This window comes from Pezoporus flaviventris, unplaced genomic scaffold (assembly GCF_033815535.1).
Source record: "Pezoporus flaviventris isolate CSIRO_AGI_PZ_B2104156 unplaced genomic scaffold, CSIRO_AGI_Pfla_v1 ptg000077l, whole genome shotgun sequence".
In the NCBI taxonomy this organism is placed as follows: domain Eukaryota; kingdom Metazoa; phylum Chordata; class Aves; order Psittaciformes; family Psittacidae; genus Pezoporus; species Pezoporus flaviventris.
The window spans coordinates 584230-610901 of record NW_026892625.1 but is presented as its reverse complement, the minus strand read 5'-3'; the positions used below and the strand labels follow the sequence as shown (position 1 = coordinate 610901).

Genomic DNA, 26672 nt, shown 5'->3' with positions numbered 1-26672 from the left:
ATTGAATGGAATGTGATGGAGCACCTAGTTGTGAAGGTGTCACTAAATTATTTTTTTGGCAAACAGAGTTATTTCCAGAGAGTGTGTGCTGTTTCTGTCCTTTTTCATTGTACCTGTCTCCTTTGGATTTCTGTCTTTAGCCAGCTTCAGCATCCACACCAGCAGAGACTTCCCTCCCATTTATTTTGGGTTAATTTCCGTGCATCTGTTTCACTCAAGCCACTTGCAGCTGTCTTGGGTACTTGAATCTGTTCAGGGTGAGGAGCTCATTGATTTAGGGCCTGATCCCATTTGTGAGTGGTATTGTGAGTGATATGAATCAATGGTCTGGAGCAGTGGAGGGTTCTAACTTTCATTCTTTTTCTGCTTTGTAGGTATTTGTATAAAATGTGGAAAAGGTGTGTATGGAGCGAGCCAGGCTTGCCAAGCAATGGGTAATCTCTATCATACCAACTGCTTCACATGCTGCTCTTGTGGTAAGTCAGATCTACCATAGCCTTATTAAATAGCTTCATTTTGTAATATATATTCCTTTAGCAACTAGTGTACAGAGTGAAACCTCATCTTGCCTGCTTCCTGAGGCAGGTGAGGTGCCTGAGGATTGGAGGATGGCAAATGTCATGCCAGTCTATAAGAAGGGCAAGAAGGAGGACCCGGGTAATTATAGACCGGTCAGCCTTACCTCCATCCCTGGAAAGGTGATGGAACAACTTATTCTTGACACCATCTCTAGACATACCAAGGATGAGGGAGTCATTAAGAGCAGCCAACATGGCTTTACCAAGGGGAAGTCATGTTTGACCAACCTTATAGCCTTCTATGAGCAAGTAACTAGGTGGATGAATGATGGTAGAGCAGTAGATGTGGTTTTTCTTGATTTCAGTAAGGCATTTGATCCTGTCTCCCACAGCATCCTCATAGATAAGCTAAGGAAGTGTGGGCTTGATGATCAGGTAGTGAGGTGGATCAAGAACTGGTTGGAAGGAAGAAGGCAGAGTTGTGGTTAATGGGGCAGAATCTAGCTGGAGGTCTGTGACTAGTGGAGTCCCTCAGGGGTCAGTGCTGGGACCAGTGCTGTTTAATATTTTCATCAACGACCTGGATGAGGGAACCAAGTGTACCCTCAGCAAGTTCGCTGATGATACTAAACTGAGAGGAGTGGCTGACGCACCAGAAGGCTGTGTTGCCATTCAGCGAGACCTGGACAGGCTGGAGAGTTGGGCGGAGAGGAACTTGATGAAACTCAACAAGGGCAAGTGTAGAGTCTTGCATCTGGGGAAGAACAACCCCATGTACCAGTACAGGCTGGGGGCTGACCTGCTGGACAGTAGTGAAGGGGAAAGGGACCTGGGGGTCCTGGTGGATAGGAGGATGACCATGAGCCATCAATGTGCCCTTGTGGCCAAGAAGACCAATGGCATCCTAGGGTGCATTAGAAAGGGTGTGGTTAGTAGGTCAAGAGAGGTTCTCCTCCCCCTCTACTCTGCCTTGGTGAGGCCGCATCTGGACTATTGTGTCCAGTTCTGGGCCCCTCAGTTCAAGAAGGACAGGGAATTGCTTGAAAGAGTCCAGCGCAGAGCTACAAAGATGATTAAGGGAATGGAACATCTCTCTTATGAGGAGACTGAGGGGTGACCTCATCAATGTTTACAAATATGTAAAGGGTGAGTGTCAGGATGATGGAGCTAGGTTTTTTTCAGTGATGTCCAGTGATAGGACAAGGGGCAATGGGTGTAAACTGGAGCATAGGAGGTTCCATGTGAACATCAGGAAAAATTTCTTTACTGTGAGAGTGACAGATCACTGGAACAGGTTGCCCAGGGGGGTTGTGGAGTCTCCTACGTTGGAGATATTCAAGGCCCCCCTGGACAAGTTCCTGTGTGATGTACTCTAGGTTACCCTGCTCTTGCAGGAGGGTTGGACTAGATGATCTTTTGAGGTTCCTTCCAACCCTTAGGATTCTGCGATTCTGTGATTCTGAGGCAAAATACCCACGCAAGACTCCAACTTCAAAAGTTGTTTTTTTATTTGCTATCTGTAAGTGTTCAATGGTGTTTTCTTAAGCAACAGCCTAGAAAAGTAGTGCTTGGTTGTTTTACGGCCTGCATTTACAAAATGGCTTCAACCTGGCCATTATAAGCTCTACATATTTCAAATCACTTGTGTTTATGGAACTGTAATGTGCATTTATCATTTTTTCAGAAAAATAATAAAATTTGTGCAGCTAAAACCTCACTTCCTATTTCCAAATGGAACTCTAGTCAAGCACATATATTTGTCATTTCTGTGTACACCTAATACTTTAAATTGTTATCTTATGTTTGAATGCAATAAGAACAAATAGAAACTGCATGTTGAAATACCGTAAGCTATTTTATTTTTGTAGGAGAAAACTTGCAGGTAAATCACTGGTTCCCCCTTGCTGTTCTTGGGACCTTTTTAGGTTTCTCTTTAAATCTGAATCTATTTGAAAGTGATCTGTTCTGTATGGATTTGGGGAAGTCATGTCTTTGCCAGGGGAAACAGGACTTCGAAAATTCAGAGCAGCACTTTCAGAAGTGTTCGCCTTAAGCATTGTGAATTTAATTTGGAAGCTTCCTCAGTGCGTTCTTTGTAGCTGCCGAGAGCTCACAAGTTCCCACCAAGTTCAAGGGAAGTACAAGAGCTCAATTTTCAGGAGTTCAGGTAATTTTTATTGATATGCCCACACATTTATTTAGGTTCCTAAATTCTGAAAATATTTGCCTGGATGATGAAGATCTTGTTGTGATGCATATACACAGAAAAAGATTTACTCTGAGTAGAATGTGCTAAGTGTGCGTTGTTTATAAAAAGCATTAATTAAGGATTAGAAAAAGTGTAAAATATTATTGGCATAGAACCAAATAAATTGATAATGAAAAGACCGTTGTAAAGTCGACTTGTGAAAGGAGAAATGTTATCTTTTCTCCTGAGATTTGTACAGATAAATATTGGTTTAAGAAAATGTACAACCTGAACGTAGAATTTAGTGACCTTGATAAATGACTCTGGACCATTACCAGGTTCTAGAATAAACTCATCTGAAACCTTCAGGGGTCACTCTTGACTTTGCTCAAGTCTGACAGTGAATGAGTAGCTATTTTGTTGGCTCCCAAAGTGAACAGCATCCTGCTTAGCAGAGGATTACAAAATACAATATCGGATAATATCTATCTACTCATTAACTTAATCTAATTGCATGGGTGAATTCCAGCTTTTTCTCTGGGACAGATGAGGGGATTTTTTAAGTAATCAGGATAGAAGCTTGTGTCGTGGTTTTAAACCCAGCTGGCAACCCAGAACCACACAGCCTCTCACTCCCCCCCCCCCCCCCTTCCTCCCCCCACTCCAGGAGGGATGGGGAGGAAAATGGAAAGAATGTCACTCCCACGGGGGTTGAGATAAGAACAGTTCAGTAACTAAGGTATAACACAAACCTGCTACTGCTACCACCAATAATAATAATGATAAGGGAAGAGAATACAACCGCTCACCACCCACTGACCGATACCCTGCCCAACCCGACCTGAGCAGTGATCTAGCCCTTCCAGGTAACTGCCCCCAGTTTCTATACTGGGCATGACGTGCTGTGGTATGGAATACCTCTTTGGCTAGTTTGGGTCAGGTGTCCTGTCTCTGCTTCCTCCTGGCTTCCCTTCCTCCCTGGCAGAGCATGAGACTCAGAAAATCCTTGGTCAGAGTAAATGTTACTTAGCAACAACTAAAAAAACCCATCAGTGTTATCAGCATTGTTCCCAGACTGAAAGTCAAAACCACAGCACTGCACCAGCTACTAAGAAGGAGAAAAATGACTGCTACTGCTGAACACAGGGTAAGATGTTATTTTTTTTATTGGCCTGGTTAGATTTTAGTAGCAAGTCATCCCTGTTGTTACAGCTGTTCTTTTTCAGGCCATATTGAATGATGTTGGTTCAAGTAAAGTTGCCAGCAGCTAATTATGACTCAGAGGTGCTATGGTGTTTAGATGATGATGGTGAAGATAATTTGGTGTTACACCCAGAGACAGCACAGCACAGATTCTGGCAGATGCAGACGTACAGTACCTGCACATGGAAAACTCAGATAGATCCTAGTTAAATATGTGCAAAGGGGAAACTTTTATAAGTGAAGCTCTGCAGCTGATTCTGTACACTTTGGGGTTGATAGCAGCCAGTGAATGCATTTGGTGTTTGTGGTTTGCTATAGCTGCTTTTACACCTAGGCCAAATATTGGGCTACTGAACAGGATATGCAAAAATTGAAAACCAGGGAAAATCAAAAGAAGGAATAATCAACTTTAATGTGAGCATGGCTGAAGGCAGTGGTTTTATTTGACTTAGTCACCGCTGGCTGTAGTGATGAGCTGATGTCTCATGCTGGGTAGGGAAGAGAGGAAGGAAATTGATATAGTGGAAAATTCATTGCATCTACTTGAGCTCTGTCCAGCTGAATCCTGAGTTAAGTACATTCATCCTGGACTAATTGTTGGGGAGAATTGGCTGAAATCTCACATACTTCTTAAAAGGAAAGAAAAGAAACAACATCCTTATTGTACCTGAGTGCCAAAACAACCAAGTGTACTATCAGGAGTCCTTTCTATTCAGCTCTGTCTGGAAGCTGCTTGTGGTTTTAGTTCTTATGTGACCTGCTGCTGGAAGCTGTGGTCAGTCCACCACAAAACATCAAGGACAGGCCATTTTGGAGGGCTGATTACACTTGGAATTGCCTGAGCATGCCCCAGTTCATTTCAGTACTCTGGTGCAACTATAATTTTCAGGTTTATTTTATTCACAGCAGAATATACTGGAATATTGTCTAAAATACATATCTAAGGTCCTAGCAAGGTTTTGTTTAAAGTTACACAGAATAAATCTGAATTAATGTTACTCACATCAGTATAATTGTTCACCGGCGTGAGCAATAGAAGAGTTGTGTCTGTGCAATACTGCTAAATGATCTAAACCCAAAAATGTGCTTCAGAACTGGCAGAATGTTTTAATACTTTTCTATCCTGAGGCTATTTAGATTTTTCTCCACTGTGTACTAACCTTTCTAAGCTTTCTTAGCACTTCTAGTCCCGAGGACCATTCCCCGATACATTCTTCTGTTATCACATGAAGAAACAAGTTATCACTCAAGATGCCATCTCTAGGCATTGTGGATCTCAACAATCTCACTTTATTGTAAAGATTATCTCAAAGGAATGAGAACTGAGCACTGTGCACTTGATTTCAGAAACACATGGATGCCATTGGTGTTGGCTGCTGAGCACTTTCTGGATGTGACTCTAATCCAGCATTGCTGCTGTGTTGAGGTTCAGCAGCAGTGCCCTTTGATGCTGCTCACTCTGAGCATGCAACGCTATGGGGAGGAAGAAAGTAAACTGTTCCTGTGCAAATCCATTCTTGCTTCTCTGAGGCAACGCAGAAGATACCTTAGGGAAATTGCTCATCTCCCTTGAGGCTCTCTTGCATGTTGCCACAGGATTAGGCTGTGTCCATTCCTTTTGTTCAACATACTTTTATGTTTAAAGTATGAGGAGCGAAAGGTAATGCTGCAGCTCACACTGTGCAGAGAAGACATTCAGCAGTCTTGACTTGTTCCAGGTCTTGATCAGATTTCTGATTATCTGCTTCAGAGCCAGGCTAAGCTGTGATTTTTAGTTGAGGCTGAACTTGAATGAAGAAGAGAATAATGACTTGTGATTCAAAGAAATAACTTCACAGTACACACTGTAAAGTAAAGCACAGACCTTTATTTAAGCACATGGGGGTTTAAACCTGTCCCAAGCACAGTAATTTTCAGGGTTTTTTATACTTTACATTCCCATCTTGATATAATTTTATCTAAAGCATCCACACATACAGTTCAGTAAGTTACATAACTGTAGTTCTCTTATCCTACTGCACACTTGGGTTAGGGCTACAACAACAGTATATTGGTTAGTATTAATCAAGATTCTTACAGGTGTTTACCTTTTAGCTTCAGTATTATTAATCAACTGCTAATACCTGCAAGCTACATGCTTACTTCTTTCAAATTGTTTTCCTATCTTACCATTAGGGATGTCCCTGCTTAGAAGCAATTTACAGAAGCAGATGCAAGCTGTCTACGGGCCCAAATTCTAATGCATTGCTTATCATGCCTCACCAGAAGGGCAGTTCCCCACCCACAGAGGTGACCCTGCTAAGCGAGTAGTCATGTTTAAGTGCTAAGTCATGCTCATACTAAAAAGTAAAGTTATTTCAACTAAGGCCTAATGGCTTGGTCTCACTTGCAAGAAAGAACCTAGTAGCAATGGTGAGGGTTCTGCTGTGTCCTCAGCTCAACAAGTTTTTCTAACTTTTGCCAGTTAAGTTTGTCAGGTGGAATTTCCAGGGGGTTCTTGCCCTGGTCCGAATGTCCAGATGGCGAAGGGACCAAATATCATCTTTTAGATGCATTCCCACAGAAACTGTCTCCCACTGTGTCTTGTAGCAGTTCACTTCTCATGAAGGCTGCTCATTGCAGTACAGAACTCAGTGGCTTGGTCATGTCTCCTGCAAGGATTTCACACACAGAGCGTGAACTTCTTGAGCCAGAACTATTAGTTCCACTTACATGTATCCACCTCTGTGTTGTACAAATAGTACCTGAGCAGAATCTCAAAAAGCTGCTAGATAAAAATACCAGTTGTGCCTATGATCTGTATCCCACTCATTTCCAGTTGCAGTTTGTCGTGGTTTAAACCCAGTCAGGTAATTAGTTCGCTCACTTCCCCCCCTTTCTTGCCCTCCCCCTGCTCCCGGAGAGACAGAGAGGAGAATTGAAAAAAAATGCAACTCCCACGGGTTGAGATAAGAACAGTTTAGTAACTAAGGTATAACACAAATCACTACTGCTACCACCAGTGATAATAATGATAAAGGAAATAACAAGGGGAGAGAATACAACACCTCAGCACCAGCCGACCGATAACTTGCCCCCCTCAGCCCGACCAAGCACCGACCGATACCTCCTCCAACCCTGCAGTCTCCCAGCCCTTCTGGCTAACTCCCAGTTAAATCCTGGGCATGACGTGCTGTGGTATGGAATAGCTCTTTGGTCAGTTTGGGTCAGGTGTCCTGTCTCTGCTTCCTCCTGGCTTCCCCTCCTCCCTGGCAGAGCATGAGGCTCACAAAGTCCTTGGCCAAACCAAAACATTACTATCAGCTCTGTTCCCAGGCCGAAAGTCAAAACACAGCACTGCACCAGCTACCAAGAAGGAGAAAAATGACTGCTACTGCTGAACCCAGGACACAGTTGAAGACTGAAGTTTCAGGCTTTGACTTCTAAAGCTCTTCTCCAGGCTGGTGGTGATGGCTGTAGAGGCTGCTTGTTCTTTAGGATGCAACAGACGCTTGAGATCAGTAGAGGTTTAAAACAGGCAAAAGGGAATGCTTCATACAATGCATAATGAAATTGTGGAACTCACTGCTGTAGGGACAGCATGGAGGCCAAAAGTATAAATGATCTCATAGAGGAATTAGAAAAATTAAAGAAGGATTGGTCCAGTGAGGCTATTAAACATAATAGTTGTGATGCAACCTGCAGTGCAGGAAGGCCTTAAATGCTGGCTGCTGGAAGCTGAGAGGTTATTCTTGGGAACATGTCAGCCTGTGCAAGCCCTGTTTCTAATTCTGTTTCCCACTGAGCTTTCACTCTTGGCCAGAGCTGGAGGCAGGGTACCATGCTAGATGGATCCCTGTTGCTGCCATCATGGTGTTTCTTGTTGGAGCTCAAATGAAAACCACCCACCACGTTGCACGGACAGCTTGGGAAGGTTGCATCCTGCAAAAGTCAGGAAGACTTGGGCTGGAATAGGCTGCAGTTTGGTGATTTATGGATTTATTTTGCTATAGAATGGGCTGGCACTGAGACCCTGGGATAGCGTGATAAGACAAGTACTCTTTTAAGTCCTGGCTTAGAGGCAGCAGCTGAGAAAGTGGCATTCTTTGCTGATAACAAGCAGGGTCTGTGATGGAGTGATGAAAGCTTCCCACAGTGGAAGCTACCTTGGGGGAAGAGCTCTACCTGCTCCCCTTACAGCTTGCTGAGTGCTGGAAAGGCCTCTCGTGGTTCTTACCCAGTGGTCTGTGCTGCTTTGACCTTTTTCTTCACCTTTTTTTTTGCCTTTGCAAACCCAGCCCCAGGAAAGAAAAAACTTAATTGAAGTACATTTAGAGTTTTAGTTTACATTTCCCTATTAGTGTGTCTGCTTGCTAGCTTATTAAGAAATTATTTTTAAGACATATGTTAATCTGTAGGCCCAAAATAGCTATTAGATCAATGCAGGCAGTTTTAGTTCTGTTTTTAAACATATGCTTGGCTTATTTTTTTTACAAACTCCTTTTCAACATGAGTTCTTCTTTTGGAGCTCCATGGAAATAATTTATGCCTTAAGCCTGAAATTGGTGGGTGGTATGGGATAGAATAAATACATAAGTGGGAGAAAAAGGAAACATCTGCCGATTTTAACTTTTGCAAATTATATGGAAGCTTGAAAGTATCTGCTAAGTTTATAATACAGTCTGTACAGGAACGCTTTGCCCAAGTACCAGAGGTCAGAGATATTCTTGTCCCTGCAGCATTAAGTAACCTTTTGGTTAAATAACCTGACCGAAGAGTAGGAGGAGAGGGAAGGGAAGAGAGAATTCAACTCTGTGCCAGACATGGCACAGAGATTATGGATACCCTGCCGAGAAAGGTGGGGTTTTCCAGCAAGGGAACAAAATATATTAGCTAGCTATCTACATAATCCTGCTGGAGACTGACAGTATAAGTCACACAGCTAGGCTGGGGCAGAAATGTACCCTCTACTTCCTCTCCACTCAGTCTTGGGCTTGCTGGCTTTAGGTGGTAGCGAATGCTGCAGAGTGGTCAGAGCAAGTCATGTTACCTGCCTCAGTGTGAAGTTTTTTGGCAGCAAAGGTGTACTTTCCGGATAGAAGGGTGCTTCCTTCAGTGCAGTAGCTGACACGAGGCAAAATGCTAGGGAAGATAATGAAGTTTTTCACTTGACATCATGGCAGGTTAAGGTAAACTGCAGAGGAGATGCTGGATGTTAGTGAGTGCACAGCAAAGACTTTTTTTCTTGCAAAGATAGTTGGGCAGGTCTGCAGCTTCTATAGACTGTAATGAATTTGGTGATGCTGTCACAATTCACACCAGCTGCAAATTCAACTTAGCACAGTCGGCTGGGGTGGGAGGGGAGTGGTACTAGCATATCCATGCAACAGGAACTGGCATGCTGCTGCTGTGCTGGAGAGGTAGCAAGGAGCACAGAGCAGTGCAGAGCCTGGATAGCAGCCCAGAAATGGAAATGATAATTGTGTTATACAAGAGCCTACTTTTGTGAGAGCCCAAGTAAGAGCTGGACAGAGGTAATTGGGAGGAAAAACAGTTAACTGCCATCTGCCTCTTGATTCGGAGAAAACTCCAGGAACAAACTCGCCAACAGTTTCAAGTTGACAAGCAGTTATTCTTTATTGCGGCGCCGGGAGACACGGGGGATAGCTCCTCCTAACGTGTGTCCCCGAATTGCTATACAGGTCATCCTTATATGGTCACTGAGCATATTACATCATTTTCCAAAAAGTTTCCGGCATGCATACAAAAATGTGGTGGTCTTTAAGGGTCTTACTTTTCCCGACAAGCTTAATTAACATTACAGACATAGCAATCATCCTGGCCTTCTACTTATCAGTTAGTTTAACTGCTCTCATCCTGGGCATCTGCTAGTCCTGGATACTCCCTAGTAGATGCTTACACCAGCTTAATGGGTTTATTAACACTCCAAGCATAGCAATCATCCTGTCCTTTTACTTATCAGTTAGTTTATCTGTGCTCACCCCGGACATCTGCTAGTCCCAGATACTCCCCATCCCCAGGTCCTGTCCTTCTATTCTGCTTTTCTCACACCTTTTGTACTGAGGTCCTGAGGTCCTGAAACTATGTCAACTACCTCCAAGCACTGCAGTTATTTTCCATTGCAAAGCCATCAAACTTAACATTACTTAGAACTGATTACATTTTGTATTTTTGTGCCTCCTTGTCTCACTCTTCAGGACAGATCAACTTGAGATGGAGAGCAAGAATGAATTCTGACTTTGTAGCCACAGTTAATTTGCTCTGAAAAGCTCTTTTTTAGTGTACAAATATGAATTAATATAGGAACTTAAACTATGGAGGAATTTTCAATTTTATTTTTAAAATTATTTTAAATGCTAATTTAAATTATATTTTTAAACCATTTTTGTGCTTTCCCTGCATCGATATTTTTAAAAAATAAATCTCCTAATCTCTTAAAAGTGTTTGTATCTTGCTATGTATGCCTACCTGATGATAATATTTAATTAGAATTTGTTCACAGACTGAGTACTTAATTTACCTATGTAAAGGGAGAAAACAAGACACATCCTGTACTCTGCCTTCATGGGCCTCTAGCACATGATGTCACCTTTGGTTTGCAAGAGTTTAAATTTCAACTAAAATCTCATCATTCTTCTAGGGAAAAAAAAAAAAAAAGAAAAAAAAAAGAAAAAAAAAAAGGAAAGGGCCTCTCCCCTGCTTAGGTTGTCAAATCCCAGATTGCCAAGTCGGTGACCTCAGGTAGAAAGAATGTTGGTTATTTACATAGGGCTTCTGCTATTTTAGCAGCAAACCTTTTCTTCTGAAAGGACAGTGTATCCTGGTTTGTGTTTATGGCCAAGTAAAAAGCTTGTGCATTTGAGATTTGTGTTGTAATAGCCTCGTAACTCAATATACAGCATCCTCAAAAATAGCAGGGCAAGGCTCTATTTTGTCTTAGGCAATACAAGTCTTTCTTTTAGAGGCTTTTACAGAAGTTCTCTGAAAAACTGTCTTAAAGATTCAGCTGCTTATATGTTTGCTTTGGTGGCATTTTTCCCCCTGGAGTTTTTCTTTTTTTTTCCAAGCCTAAAATTATGCATGGTGATGCGCGGATTGACTCCACAACTCGTTAAAGTTGTAAAGTAGGTATGCTTTTTATTCAGCGCTGAGACGCACGGGGATAATTCCTCAAAGTCATGTGTACCTCAGTGTTGTTTCCCTGTACATTTATTCTCTAAAGTTATATATATTCATAAGGTTGCACAATACGCCTATACATATTCATGTCCTATCCCCACTTCGTATTATAATGAGCCAGAAGGTCCTCTGCGCCTGCGCAGTGCCCCCTCTGGTCATGGGCAGGGGTCTCAAGATGAAGTAAATGAGTCTTCCTCCTGTGGGTAGGGGTCTTCAAGATGAAGTAAATGAGTCTTCCTCTTCTTGCACTTTTCACCTTTCAGTCTTCACATATGGCCTTAGGGTTTGGTCGGTATCCCAGCCATAAACCATCTGCTTCTCCCCCTTATCAGTAGATTCAGGCATCTGCTTTTCCTTATCAATAGCTGCTTATCAATAGGACCAAGTGTCTGCTTTTCCTTATCAATAGGACCAGGTGCCTTTGTTCTGCTTAGCAGGCATTTACAACAGACAGTACTTTTGTTTAAGTAAGCAAATTCCTCTAACCCCCTTGTACAACCCCCCTGTACATTGGTCTACTCTCTGCATCAATCCCCCCTTTTTCTATAAAGTTAGTTAATTCTTTTACTGTATTATTCATGACAGAGCTATCCATGTTCCTTAGTCCTATAGCCGAGATTAAAAGGCCTTGTTTCATTATGTCCCTGAACCATCCAGTAACTCCTAGGTTATTTAACCATTCATCCAATCTGCCTCCAATAATTCTAAGCTCTTGCATATTTTCCTGCAATTTTCGCAGTTTAGCATGAATTGATTCAGAATGGTCAGATAAGTTCATGCAGCACATACTTTTGAAATCCCCACAACCATCCTATAACAATCTTTGTTACCTCCCGGGCTTATGTGCTTCAAGTTGGAAAGGCTTCTGGTCAACCTGAAAAGGTGTCTGTTAGTATTAACAAATGTCTATACCCCTTTTTCTATCGTTTTGCAAATTCTTTTTGCAACATATTTTCCGTTTACAATTCCAGAAAATTTTCTTATACCACAAGTAATTAATATTAAAACAATTAATAGTAATATTCCTGCAACCAGTTGCCTTAACCAGGAGAGATCCGGTAACTATGAAGTTAACTTTTTCCATATTTCCTCTATGGTTGCTGAGATATTTCTGATTGCCTCACAAAACATCTCACAAAATGCAGTATTCTGTTCAGCAATAGGGTTAAACCCTCGCTTGACCAATACCATCCTTTCCCTTCAGAAATCAAGCTATCACTGAACCACGATACCATCTATACAATTTGAATAGTGACTTACACCTGTGGTATTTAAATAAACATAGTCTCCTATTCTGGTTCCTGGTGTAATACATATTTATCTGTTTCAGGAAGGCCCTGATCTTCTGATTCAGGCAACTGTGCACACACCCAACAGTCACTACAATTAACAACTTTAGTAACATTCTGCATTAATTTCAGGTATAAGTATTAGACCCAAGATGGTATGTCAGTTATCACATAAATCCAAATTATGACTGATATAATTTCATATGCGAGGGTCCTGAAGGTTCAATCCGCCATGTCTTCTCTGGTTCTGGTGCTTTCTTTATTCTTGCAAGCAGGTTGTTCCTTCATCTTCACTGCTGTAAAGGTGGCCAATATTGTCTGATAACAGTCCACTCCACTTCTCCTGTAGAGGATCTCCTGAAAAATTCTTAACATAAACCCAGTCTCTGGATCTAAAAGGGTGAGTCGGGTAATCCATGCCTCTCACTCTTGTCCTTAGTATTCTCTTATTTCTTCTAATTGTTTTCCCAGATTGACCAGAAATTTTAGGAGATAACCTTCTCCCACTTCCAGAAGACTTTCTCCTTTAAACTGGGACTGATATGGTCTTCCATATAAAATTTTTACATAGGATAGCCTCTTCTTTCGACCGAGGTTTAGTAGTTGCCCTTGTAACTATTTTGCACTAAAGGGCGAGCCTTGGTCGGAAGAAAGTGCCTCTGGTACTCCAAAACCTACAAGGGAATGCTTCTGGCCACCCTAAAAAAGTATTTCGTTAACACCAAATATTGGTAAAAATTTATTTGTCTAACTGAACTATGATATATAGATTCCTTCCTTCAATTTGTTCATCTAAGTATTTATACAAAGACTTGCTATCTCGATGAGTTTTATTATGTTCCTCCTGAACTAACGTCCAGAGTTGGTTATAGGGGATTATAATTCGCCCATCAGGTATCTGAACCCAATCTTCTTTGTTTTCCTCTCCTCCTCTGAGATCTTCAATACATTTTCTATCCTCCTTTGATTTTCTAGGTTTAGATTTCTCAATTGTTAGTTTGCCGTCAGGGATTAAGGGAATGAGTTTAGATTGTTAAAATCAGCCAAATTTCACCTTCTTGATATCCTTGACAATACATAATAGCTACTTCCTCAGGTAGCTGAACAGCTTTCAGTAGTCGTTTCTCCTGTGTGTTCAAAGGTCCTCGTTCTTTCCAGATGGCACCATGTGCATGGACCACACCAAATGCATATTTAGAATCAGTCTAATAGTTGCTGGATTGAAAAAAAACAACTAGTGGGCTTCTTTCTGTTCCAGGAATGCTGATACAACACAGGACACTAGTACAGTAATTTTTGTCCCAAGGTAAATATGCGGGCCTCTTCAACATTCATGATAACTGCTGCCACAGCTCTTAGGCATCCGGGCCATCCTTTGCTTGCTTCATTCAGCTGTTTTGAAAAATACACCACTGTTCTCTTACAGGGTCCTAGTTTCTGAGTAAGGACCACCAAAGCTATTCCCTGTTCTTCATAGGAATATAGCCAAAAGGATTTAGTCACATCCAGAAGTCAGAGCTGCAGCTCTCATTAGCTCTGCTTTTAAATTTCTAAAGCCCTCCTCTGCTGAATCAGTCCATTCCAAAGAGAGAGGGGTTTCTTTTAACAGTTCATATAGGGGTCTTACCAGAACACCATCATCATGCATCCAAAGTCTGCATCATCCAGTCATTCCCAGGAATGTCTGGAGCTCCTTGATGGTTGACAGTCGTGGATCTTGACAAATGGCTTCTTTTCTAGCAGTTCCAAGTTTTCTCTGTTATCCTAGGCAGGAAACTCGGGTTTGGATTAGTTGGGCCTTTTGTCTGGTTACCCAATAACCATTCAGTCCCAGAAAATTCAATAATCCCACCGTCCACTGGATACATTCTTCCTTTGTTTCAGTAGCAATTAATAAGTCATCCACATATTGTAACAGAGTCCCTGTCTGAGTGGGTGGTTTCCATGACTCTAATTCCCGTGCTAACTGGTTTCCAAAAATTGTTGGACTGTTTTAAACCCTTTAGGTAATACTGTCCAAGTTAATTGGGTTTTCCTTACTGTGTCAGTATGTTCCCATTCAAAAGCAAATAAATTCTGGTTTTCTTTGGCCAATGGTAAGCAAAAGAAAGAGTCCTTTAAATCGAAGACGGCAAATCATTTTTGATTCGATTTAGTCAATATGGATTAGCTATTACTGAATATCCTCTACAAATTTGTTGATTCCTGAGATCTTGAACCAATCTGCAACTTTTCTTTACTGGCAAGATAGGAGTATTATATTCCAATTCACATTCAATTAAGAATTTATATTTTAAAATTTATTAATGATTTTTTTTTTAATTCCCTTTCCTGCAATTTTAGGGGCTATTGTTTTATTCTAATTGGGCAGGCCACCCTTTTTATTTCTACTTTAACAGGTAAAGCATTTTTCGCTTTACCTGGAACTTCAGATGTCCATACTCCCAGATATACCTGGATTTCTTCTATTTCAGTGAGGTCCTCCTGTTCGCTTTTTCTGTTGAATTAAAGATAAACTCAAAACTGCAGTTAATTGATTTTTAACTCTTTAATTCCATTTTGCCTTCTATAAATGTTGCTTCTTGTCCTAATAAGGATTTCCAAGAATTTAGTATGCATAAAAATTTTATGCATTCTTATTTGTTTTTCAATTTGTGCTTCTTTTTGCCTTTTTTTTTGTTTGTTTGTTTTGTTTTTCTTTTCCTTGGTGGCCAGGAGCTCCCCCATCTGTAACAAATTCTTTTCCCTCTGAATTAACGCCGAATAAATTGCTCCTGTATCCACTAAAATTCCTCTCTATTTCCTCTGGTCTCTAGTTTTAATTTAACCAGTGGATCTACTAGGGCAGATTCCCCAGGTCCCTTGTCAGTCTGGTTACAATTCAGCCACCGGAGTCACTCCATGGCACTCTCCCCCCAGGGCAGTGGCAGTCTCACTTCCAACGTCCAAAACTCTCCACAGCACACACACACCGATCCGGTCCCATAGGAGAAGAACCCACTTCCCCCACCTTTGTCCGACATTCCTCCTTCACCATTTTCAAAACATTCAACAACCCCTCAGTCCCGTCTATCAACATGTCTGTTCCCACTTGTTTGCCTGCCCCAGCACCCATCCCGTGCTCAAACACAGGAGCTGCTCGACCTCCCCTCCTTTCCCAGTTTTCCCTTTTTTTTTTTCTTCTCACAGCTGCTCACCCTGCTCTGCAGGGGTTACAGATGTCTGCCTCTGCAACAGCACTTCTGGGTTAATGTGAATGTGTTGCTTGCTGCCAGTGACAGAATCTCCTCCTCCTTATCAATATCTGATAGGACAGATATAGAGGATGCTCCTCTCAGAGGTAACTGTGATATATAATTTTTCCAATATCACAGGCTGAACAACATCTCTCCTGCTTAGCTTTCTGGTTTTCTCTGTCCTTTTTCAAAGCCAAAATTAGGGATCTGGCAGAGCTATATTAATTTCACATTCTGTCTGCCACTCCGGGTGTTTTTTTAAAGTGAAAAACCTATCTGTATATAGTACTTCATCCCATTTTCCTGGCCACCTCAAAATCAACATTAATTGTAACAATGTATTATAATTCAAAGTTCCATTTTTAGGCCATTTCTCCTGATCACAGAATTGTAGAATTAACCAGGTTGGAAAGGACCTTTAAGATCAAGTCCAACCATTACCCCATTACTGCCAAAACCACCACTAAGCCATGCCATTAAAGGCCTCATCTCAAAGTTTTTTTTTGAACGCTTCCAGGGACACATATTCCACCACTTCCCTGGGCCACCTGTTCCAATGCTTGATCACCTTTTGGTGAAGAAATTTTTCCTAATACCCAGACTAAGCCTCCCCATGCCCAGCTGGAGACATGTCATTATGAGATTAAAATGTGGTAGTTTTGTTTGGGTTTTTTTTTTGGTTGTTTTTTTTTTAATATCTCTCCTACAATTCAACCATTTTCATTGCTTTATATAATTAAATTCACTAAGAGTTACCAGACAATGGGAGCTGTAGCCCCATTTTCTGGTCTGACAAATTTAAAATAAATAAATTATACATGTACACACTGCCATAAAGGATCCTCTGCCTTAGGCATCAAACATCCTTAAAGAACTGCTATCAAACCCTAACACATGACAGACAGAAGGAGGAATTCAAGTCAGGGAAAATTCCATATCAAATTGGAATAATGCTTAGCAGTCTCCAGAACAATCCAAGTCTGGAAAGGCAAATCAAACACATATAGATGATGACCATGGGAAAGAGTCATTTCATTGACACACTGTTCTCTTTCCATATCATTCCTGAATGTCTTATGGGTTTTTTAGGGATATAATAAATAGGGGGCTAATACCTGTCCTCTGGTAATCAACTTCAGAAACTTCACACCAAAATCCCAATTAATACTTTCCCAATCTCATAAACAATCACAAGATTGGCAATTAATTTTTCAAAAGTAAGCTTTTTACACTCACAACATTTTTACAGATAGGAACATCACAGTCTTCATAAAATTATATACCTGCACACAAGACCTGATATTCCATAGGTATGCATCAAGTACTCAGTTTTATCCAGAGAAGTTTCCTATCAAATTTTACAAGTTAAAAATAACAGGGGTGTACATGCAAAATTACAGGAGTGGAGAATTTTAACTTTTAAGTTGGCAACAGTCTAACTAAAAACAGACATTGGTTACAATATTTTATCAACGTTTTCTTGTTTACCGAACCCCCAGAAGACCCTCCCAGTTCTTTCCAATGTGTCAAAATGTAACCCAATGGGCTTTTCTTCAGAATTCCCTTAACCAACATTAATACAGCAATGTATTATAATTCAAAGTTCCATTTTTAGGCCATTTCTCCTGATCACAGAATTGTAGAATTAACCGGGTTGGAAAAGACCTTTGAGATCATTAAGTCCAACCATTACCCCAGGACTGCCAAAACCACCACTAAGCCATGTCATTAAAGGCCTCATCTCAAAGTTTTTTTTTGAACGCTTCCAGGGACACATATTCCACCACTTCCCTGGGCCACCTGTTCTAATGCTTGATCACCTTTTGGTGAAGAAATTTTTCCTAATAACCAGACTAAGCCTCCCCATGCCCAGCTTGAGACATGAGATAAATTTAAAATAAATAAATTATACATGTACACACTGCCATAGAGGATCCTCTGCCTTAGGCATCAAACATCCTTAAAGAACTGCTATCAAACCCTAACACACGACAGACAGAAGGAGGAATCCAAGTCAGGGAAAATTCCATATCAAATTGGAAAAATGCTTAGCAGTCTCCAGAGCAATCCAAGTCTGGAAAGGCAAATCAAACACATATAGATGATGACCATGGGAAAGAGTTATTTCATTGACACACTGTTCTCTTTCCATATCATTCCTGAATGTCTTACGGGTTTTTTACGGATAAGCATATAATAAATAGGGGGCTAATACTTGTCCTCTGGTACTCAACTTCAGAAACTTCACACCAAAATCCCAATTAATACTTTCCCAATTTCATAAACAATCACAAGATTGGCAATGAATTTTTCAAAAGTAAGCTTTTTACACTCACAATATTTTTACAGATAGGAACATCACAGTCTTCATAAAATTATATACCTGCACACAAGACCTGATATTCCATACGTATGCATCAAGTACTCAGTTTTATCCAGAGAAGTTTCCTATCAAATTTTACAAGTTAAAAATAACAGGGGTGTACATCATGCAAAATTACAGGAATGGAGAATTTTACAATATTATATCAACGTTTTCTTGTTTACCGAACCCCCAGAAGACCCTCCCAGTTCTTTCCAATGTGCCAAAATGTAACCCAATGGGCTTTTCTTCAGAATTCCCTTATTTCGACCGGCTCCCATTTCAAACAATCTTTTACAAATCTATAGCTTCTCTTTCCTAGTGCTCTGCAAATGCACTTAAAAATGAGAGCACCTACACACAAGTTTTATGATATTCTCAGGGGTTCAGTAAAATAATATCTCTGGGTTCTGCAGATCAGTTCCCCTGTTGTTAGATCATAGTTTCGGTTCCAGCAAAATTTACACTAGTTTCCACGGCAGGTTCCACTGTTCAGAAGTTAATATGCACCCATATGTGAGGCTACAAGCCTCTGGTACCGAGTGTAAAGTCCAGATCTCAAGAATAGGACTACAGATATTAGAGGTTATACTTTTCTTATACAGCCACTGGGGCGCAGAGAGGGAACTCTTCTTAAACCCCCATTAGCCACAGTTTACTTTTGTCTACTCCTCCCCCACCGCTTAAACGCTAATCTTTAACACTAACGACAGACATACACACACACAAAGCACTTAGGCACAACACAAAACAAAGACGCTTAGTCCGTCTCCGGCCGCTCTCCTCGCGGAGAACACGGAACCGCGGATCAGGACTCCACACTCGCTTCGTAGCTGTGCTACGTCTCAGTCACACAGAAACACAAACACACATGGGATCCCACACACTCACACTGTGGTTCCGCCTTACCCTTCTGCTTCTTATGGTAGCAGGTCTGTCCTGGTTCCCAGAGTTTGAGATGCAGCGGAGACCTGGTGGGTTCGCCTACCCGTTCATCTGCTTCCACTACGGTCATTAGCAGATCCTTCCTGGCTCCCAAAACTTGGGATGCAGCGAAAACCCGAACTCACCCGATCCACCCTCAGGATCGCTAGTGGCCGCTCTACCGGTCGGCGAGTCCCCTGCTTGCAAGCCCTATCTGCCAAGGGGAACTACGTTGTGCGCCAGACGTCTCTGCACGCCTTACCAGCATCCCCGGACCATGCGTACGCCTTACAGGCCCCCTAAGTTTCAAGCATACCGTTTCTCCGCAGCCGGCACAGGTTGTTGTCTGTCCTCGCAGTGAGCGGACGAGGAGCGGAGCTCCTCCAGGCAAGCGGCCTGGGGCGCCTAGGATGTCCGCCCCTCAGCTGATCCTGCAGCCGAACAGAGACCTCTTGCCTGGCTCGCCAAATTGATGCGCTGATTGACTCCACAACTCGTTAAAGTTGTAAAGTAGGTATGCTTTTTATTCAGCGCTGAGACGCACGGGGATAATTCCTCAAAGTCATGCGTACCTCAGTGTTGTTTCCCTGTACATTTATTCTCTAAAGTTATATATATTCATAAGGTTGCACAATACGCCTATACATATTCATGTCCTATCCCCACTTCGTATTATAATGAGCCAGAAGGTCCTCTGCGCCTGCGCAGTGCCCCCTCTGGTCATGGGCAGGGGTCTCAAGATGAAGTAAATGAGTCTTCCTCCTGTGGGTAGGGGTCTTCAAGATGAAGTAAATGAGTCTTCCTCTTCTTGCACTTTTCACCTTTCAGTCTTCACATATGGCTTTAGGGTTTGGTCGGTATCCCAGCCATAAACCATCTGCTTCTCCCCCTTATCAGTAGATTCAGGCCTCTGCTTTTCCTTATCAATAGCTGCTTATCAATAGGATCAAGTGCCTGCATTTCCTTATCAATAGCTGCTTATCAATAGGACCAAGTGTCTGCTTTTCCTTATCAATAGGACCAGGTGCCTTTGTTCTGCTTAGCAGGCATTTACAACAGACAGTACTTTTGTTTAAGCAAGCAAATTCCTCTAACCCCCTTGTACAACCCCCCTGTACATTGGTCAACTCTCTGCATCACATGGTTTCTTTATGAGCTATCATGCCAGTTCTCAGAATATTTTGATGCATCTCAAGCTAATTTGTGCCTGCAGCTTGAAACCAGGAAAATGGGTGAGAGTGTGTGTGTGTAGTTCACACACCAAGCATTTTCCTGAAATAATGGAAGATCTTTACTGGCATTCTGGCCTGGTGGATGAGCCCACATGGTTTTTAAAGTGTGCCTTTCTCAATAGATTGTAACCATGAGGTGCTATGTTAGCCTGGAGATATACACATAACCACCGGGATGGTTATATGAGGTGCTTTATTAAGGCGCCGGGAATCAGGGGTATACACCCAAATCTGATTCCAACCTCATCACATCGCGTTCACAATTTATACACTAAGAATTTCACAACTAATACATATTCAATATAGATTACATCATTAACTAATACATATGCATCAAGGATTGCCACATCAGTCTATTACGACATCAGCCTCTTCTGCGCTTGCGCAGCCCCCCTCTGGTGGTCGTCCTGATGAAGTAAGGAGTCTTTCTCAGATGAAGTAAGAAGTCTTCCTCAGCTTGTCCTATTCTCCTTTCTGTTCCTTGGACATGTCCCAACCATTGTGTGGATGCCAGCATTCTCTTATTTTCACTTGACTACTCCTGGTACTTTCGTGAGTTCTGCTTCGGTAGAGTTTCATAATACTCTCCTAAATCTACTTCATATACCCTTTTCCGTATATGGCCATGTTAGTTTTATTACTGTGGCTACCATTGTAATGTTTAGTTATAGAGTAACTATGATTCACAATAGCAAAATTTCAACTAGTTCTTAACTTTTCTAATATATAAAACCCCTTCCACTGATTAACAGATTTTTCGAATATAATTATCTCCTTTATTTCATATGATTATTTGACATATAATTTTACCCATTACTAACATTTCCCCCCTTTGAAAATACTTCATCTCAGCAAGTATTTTCATCCTTTATTCTAAGTTTCTGTTTCCCGATAGGTAGTGCTTGTGGCCATCTTATTTTGGCCTCCTGACATATTTTACTAATCTGTCTTTTTATCGTTTGGTTCATCCTTTCTACTTGCCCACTAGACTGGGGTCTTCAAGGGGTATGTAAATTCCATGATATTCCCAACAATTTACTTACTTCCTGTACTATTGTTGCAACAAAGTGTGGACCTCTGTCTGATGATATTCCTAAAGGAACTCCAAACCATGGAACAATTTCTTTGAGTAACCATTTTACTGTCTCCTTTGCCTTATTGGTGCGACAGGGAAGGGCTTCTGGCCATCCAGAAAAGGTGTCAACCCCTACCAACAAATATCTGTACCCTTGTACCTTTGGTAATTCCACAAAGTCAACCTGCCAATAATCTCCTGGTTCTGCCCCTATCCTGATCCTTCCCATTTCCACTTGTCTTTTTACCACTGGGTTATTTTTCAAACAAATTTCACATTTTGATCCTACTGATTTTGCCATAGTTAACATCTGTGTGGAAATTATTCCTCATCTTAAATAAGTTACCAATGCTTCTGCACCCCAATGGCATTTCTGATGTTCAGTTTGCAGAATTTTTCGCATTATTGCTGGGGGTACTATTACTTGTCCAGTTGTTGTCGTATACCACCCTTCAGAATTCTTTTGAGCCTTTAAAAGTCCTGCCAACTTTTCATTTTCTTTTGAGTATTTTGGGTTTTCTGAAAGATATGTATGGAGTGGGCTTACCTTAAGAGGTATCAAGGCCATCATATTCCATACCTTCCGGGCTATTTATCGGGCTGTTCAATCTGCCAATGTATTTCCTTCAGATATCTTTGAAATTCCTCCTTGGTGTGCTTTGCAATGCATAACAGCCACCTGTTTAGGTTTTTGCACTGCGATTATTAATTCCAAAATCTCTTTCTGATATTTTATATTAGTTCCCTGTGAAGACAACAGTCCCCGTTCCTTCCATAATGCTCCATGTATATGTATCACACCAAATGCATATTTTGAATCAGTCCATACATTTACCCTTTTGTCATCACTCAGTTCTAATGCTCTTGTGAGAGCTATCAGCTTCGCCCGTTGAGCTGATGCTCCAGGAGGCAATGCTTTTGCTTCAATTACCTCCTGTTGCGTTGTTACGGCGTATCCTGCATACCGTGTCCTGTTCTCCACAAAACTGCTTCCATCTGTGAAAAGTTCCCAGTCTGGTTGCTCAAGAGGTACATCTTTCAAGTCTGTCCTGATTGCATATGTATGTTCAATAACCTCTATACAGTTATGTTCAAGGGTTCCTTCTTCTAGATCAGTTCCTAGAAAAGCTGCTGGATTCAACAAGTTAGTGGTTTTCAAACTCACATCATCTTGTTCTGTTAATATTGCTTGATATTTCATCATTCTGCTAGGCGATAACCAATACCCCCCTTTTTGTTCTAAGATGGTTGTTACCATGTGTGGCACAAACACTTCAATGTGTTTTCCCAAAGTCAGTTTTCTGGCCTCCTGTATTAGAACGACAGTTGCTGCTACTGCTCTTAAACATGAGGGCCATCCCGCACTTACCGGGTCTAGTTGTTTTGAAAAGTATCCCACTGGTCTCTTCCAGCTTCCCAGTTTCTGGGTTAATGCTCCCAGTGCTAATCTCTGTCTTTCATGGACAAATAACTGAAAGTCCTTTCTCAAGTCCGGGAGTCCCAATGCCAGAGATTTCATTAATGCCTCCTTCAATTTCTTAAAGGCCTCTTTCTGTGGTTTATTCCAAACAAAAGCAGGTGCTTTCTGGGCTTCATACAGGGGTTTAGCAATGAGTCCATAGTCCATTATCCACAGTCTGCACCACCCTGCCATGCCCAAAAATGTTCTCAACTCGTGTAGATTCCATGGTTCTAGAATGGCACAGATTGCCTCTATGCGGTTTATTCCCAGTTTTCGCTGTCCTTGCGAAATTTCACATCCCAAGTACAACACAGTTGTGCATGCAATTTGGGCCTTCTCTTTTGAGACCTTATAACCGTTCAGGCCTAGCTGGTTCAGGATTTCAATAGTCACTGTTATACATAATGATTCTTGTTCTGTTGCGATAAAAATGTCATCTACATATTGCAATAAGAGATATTGTGACCTTGGTACCTGTATTTTTCCTTGAGTGGTCCATATCTCCAGTTCTTTGGCCAACTGATTCCCAAAAAGAGTCGGACTATTTTTAAATCCTTGTGGAAGTCTGGTCCATGTCAGTTGTGTCTTTTGTCCATTCCGTGGGTTTTCCCATTCAAACGCAAACAGTTTCCTACTACTTTTGTCAAGGGGAATGAAGAAGAAGGCATCTTTTAGATCAATTACCGTAAACCACTTATATTTTTCCTTCACAGATGTTAACAATGTATAAGGATTTTCTACCACCAGATGGATATTTTTTGTTATTTCATTTATAGCCCTCAGATCTTGTACTAGTCTATACTCACCATTTGGTTTCTTTACTGGAGATATCGATGTATTGTATTATGATTCCATACCTCGCTTCTAGTTTCAATGGGTATTATTTAATTCTTACTGGTCTAGCTCCATCTTTAAGTTCCACCATCACCGATTGAGCCGTTTTTGATTTCCCTGGAATCTCTGTTTCCCAAGCTATTGGTATTACAGCCTGTTCCACCTCTTCTGGGATTCGAGCAATAGGTTTGTCTTTAAGAACCAAAATTTGTCCTGCTTTTGATTCGGGAATTTGAATTATTAATTCACCATTTTCAAAAATGATTGTTGCATCTAATTTAGCTAATAAGTCCCATCCCAAAAGGGAAATAGGGCATTCAGGCACATATAAAAATTCGTGTGTTAATTCCTTTCCTCTGAATCGCAAGTCTAGGGGATGCAAGAATGGCCGTACTTCTTCCTTCCCCGTGGCTCCTACAACTGTCGTTGTCTTCTTTCCTAATCTTCCATGTAAGTCATTTAAAACTGAATAGGTGGCCCCTGTATCTATTAGAAACTTTACTTCTTTATTTCCCAATTGAATTTTTACAAGGGGCTCCTCATTTCCCACCCCACCTAGTCAGCTTTGATTATCATACTCTCCCGATACCATCACCTTAGCTACCTCCGATCCTGCAAAAGGATTCATGGGGGACATAAATTGTCCTCCCCTTAATGGACATTCATTTTTCCAATGTCCCTCTTGTTTGCAATTTGCACATTGATTATATCCTAACCTTTCTGCATTCATTCTGGTCCTAGGATTATAAAATCCTCTTCCCCTGCCCCTTCCTCTAGGATTAGAGAGACTTTGTTCTCGTCCCTGTATCACTGCCAGTAAATTTTGTTGCTGTCTCCGAGAGCTCTCTTTTTCCTGATTATTATACACTTTCCAAGCCACCTCTAACAATCTTTCCAAATTTTGCAGGTCTGCTCCCTCCAGCTTCTGCAGCTTTTTCCTAATATCATCTTGGGACTGTCCTAAGAAAATTAAAGCCAATTGAGCTCTAGCCTGTTCAGTTTCTACATCCAAATCCGTATACTTCTTTGCAGTCTCTTTAAGCCTTTCTAAAAAGGTAGATGGTGATTCCGTCTTTTCCTGCCTAACGTTATATAATTTTGACCAATTTATTGTTTTGGGCATAGCATTCCGTACCCCAACAATTACCCAGTCTTGGTACCTTCGTAAATTCCTCATTCCCCCTGGTGAGTTATAATCCCACATTGGATCTTCCATCGGAAGGTTCTGATCCACATTTCCCATGACCAGCCCCTTTCTGATATCCTTCCGAAACTTTTCCCTAGCAGTTCGCAATACCATTTCCTTCTCTGTTGAATCCATAAGAGTATCTAAAAGTACTTGGGTATCATCCCAGTCTGGATTCTGGGTTTTCATAATCATTTTCATTACTCAAGCTACTTTATCAGGGTTTTCTCTATATGTCCCTGACGACTGCTTCCAGATAACCAAATCCCCCGGGGAAAAGGGTACTTTAACGTATATCGGTCCTTCCGTTCCTACTCCCTATCTTAAAGATGCAAGCATTGTGTTGGGTGCCTGAACCTGTATCTTTCCTTCCCGTCCTCCCCTCCGGCGAGTTCGGTGCGAGACTGGGGTAACAGGGAGATCTGCCTTCCGGCCCTCCTTACATTCATAATCACTCTCACTTTCACTATCACTGTCATCCTCCCCCCTTTCTCCACTTGTTACCGGCGGGGCTGATAGAGCCGTTGCTAAATCAAGATTTTCATCATCCCTTTTGATGCTGCAAACTATTTTCTAAGGCGAGACATCCAATACACCTTTTCCCAGCAACACACCCCTTACATTGTTCATTTGCACTTGTTTTAACAACCATAAGTCCACAAGATATCTGCCACTCTTCATTATTTCTTAAAGTAAAGAAGAGGTCCACATATGGTACTTCATCCCATTTTCCTTCCCTTTTGCAAAACAACATTAATTACAATATAGTGTTGTATTGTAAAGTTCCATTCTCAGGCCATTTTTCTTGATCTTCCAATTCATATTGTGTCCACCAAACATTACAATAATCAACCAGCTTATTTTTCCGCATGCTTTGCCCAAATCCCCCCTCTTTCCAATGGCTTAAAAGGCAGCCTAAAGGGAATGATTTCGGAATAGACAGCATTTTGTAAATACAAAAATTCCTAAAGGACAATCTCCTTTACACTGCTTATATTACAGCACTTTTACCTACGCTGTTCCTGCAGCGTAAAACCAATACCAAACCAAATTTTTGCCAAACCTGCAGGACTTTTTTCACTGTCTAACGGAAGGCACCTAGGCTTACTCCGGGAGCTCATTGCCCAACCAAGCGCAGCTTTTGCCGCGTCTAACAGGCAGGCTTTACCAGACCAAACTTCGCCAAAGCGAATGCAGCTTTCGCCATGTCTAACAGGCAGGCTTTATCAGAAGTCGGTACACCATACGTTATCAAGGATCAGTACTGTAACCAAATTAGAAAAGCACCTTCTTACCGTGTCAGAAGTCCGTCATGAGCAGCGGAGGTCAGTCGTGGTTGATGGCTCCCCAAGAAGCTCTCGGTGCCGGCTGGAGCAGGATCAAGACACGATCCGCCTCAGCAGTGCCCGCAAGGTCCCACCTGGGTCGCCAAAATGTTAGCATGGAGATATACACATAACCACCGGGATGGTTATATGAGGTGCTTTATTAAGGTGCCGGGAATCAGGGGTATACACCCAAATCTGATTCCAACCTCGTCACATCACGTTCCAAATTTACACACTAAGAATTTCGCAACTAATACATATTCAATATAGATTACATCATTAACTAATACATATGCATTAAGTATGCGAGTAGTCGCGTTTAAGTGCTAAGTCATGCTCATACTAAAAAGTAAAGTTATTGCTCACATTTAGGATCCAGTCCTGCGTTCCTTAAAGTCAATGGGAGTCTGAGCGTGAAAGGAATGCAGGATTGGATCCAGAAACAGGAGAAAAATTGTGTGCCAGATTGCTTTGAAAAGAATCCCCAGTAGCCATTTTCAGTGTTTCAGATTTTAAATGGCTCGAGTTTATGAAAAGTGGCTTCTGCCACTTCCTTGGGCAACCTGTACCAGTGCCTCCCCACCCTTACAGTTAAAATACCGACACCTGTAGAATATTAAACATTTCTAACAGTTTCAGGAAGAAGAATGACAGAA

General features: G+C 41.5%; 1 protein-coding gene across 2 annotated transcripts in view; it reads left to right on the top strand.

Moving 5' to 3' along the window:
* The window catches only part of LOC133279423 (Wilms tumor protein 1-interacting protein homolog), a 93480-nt gene that overhangs the window by 39501 nt on the left and 27307 nt on the right, over positions 1-26672 (top strand). For both annotated transcript variants that reach the window (XM_061473129.1, XM_061473130.1), the window contains exon 2: positions 375-476. In XM_061473129.1, the coding sequence (XP_061329113.1) occupies positions 375-476 (102 nt within the window). The remainder of the gene's footprint in view (positions 1-374; positions 477-26672) is intronic.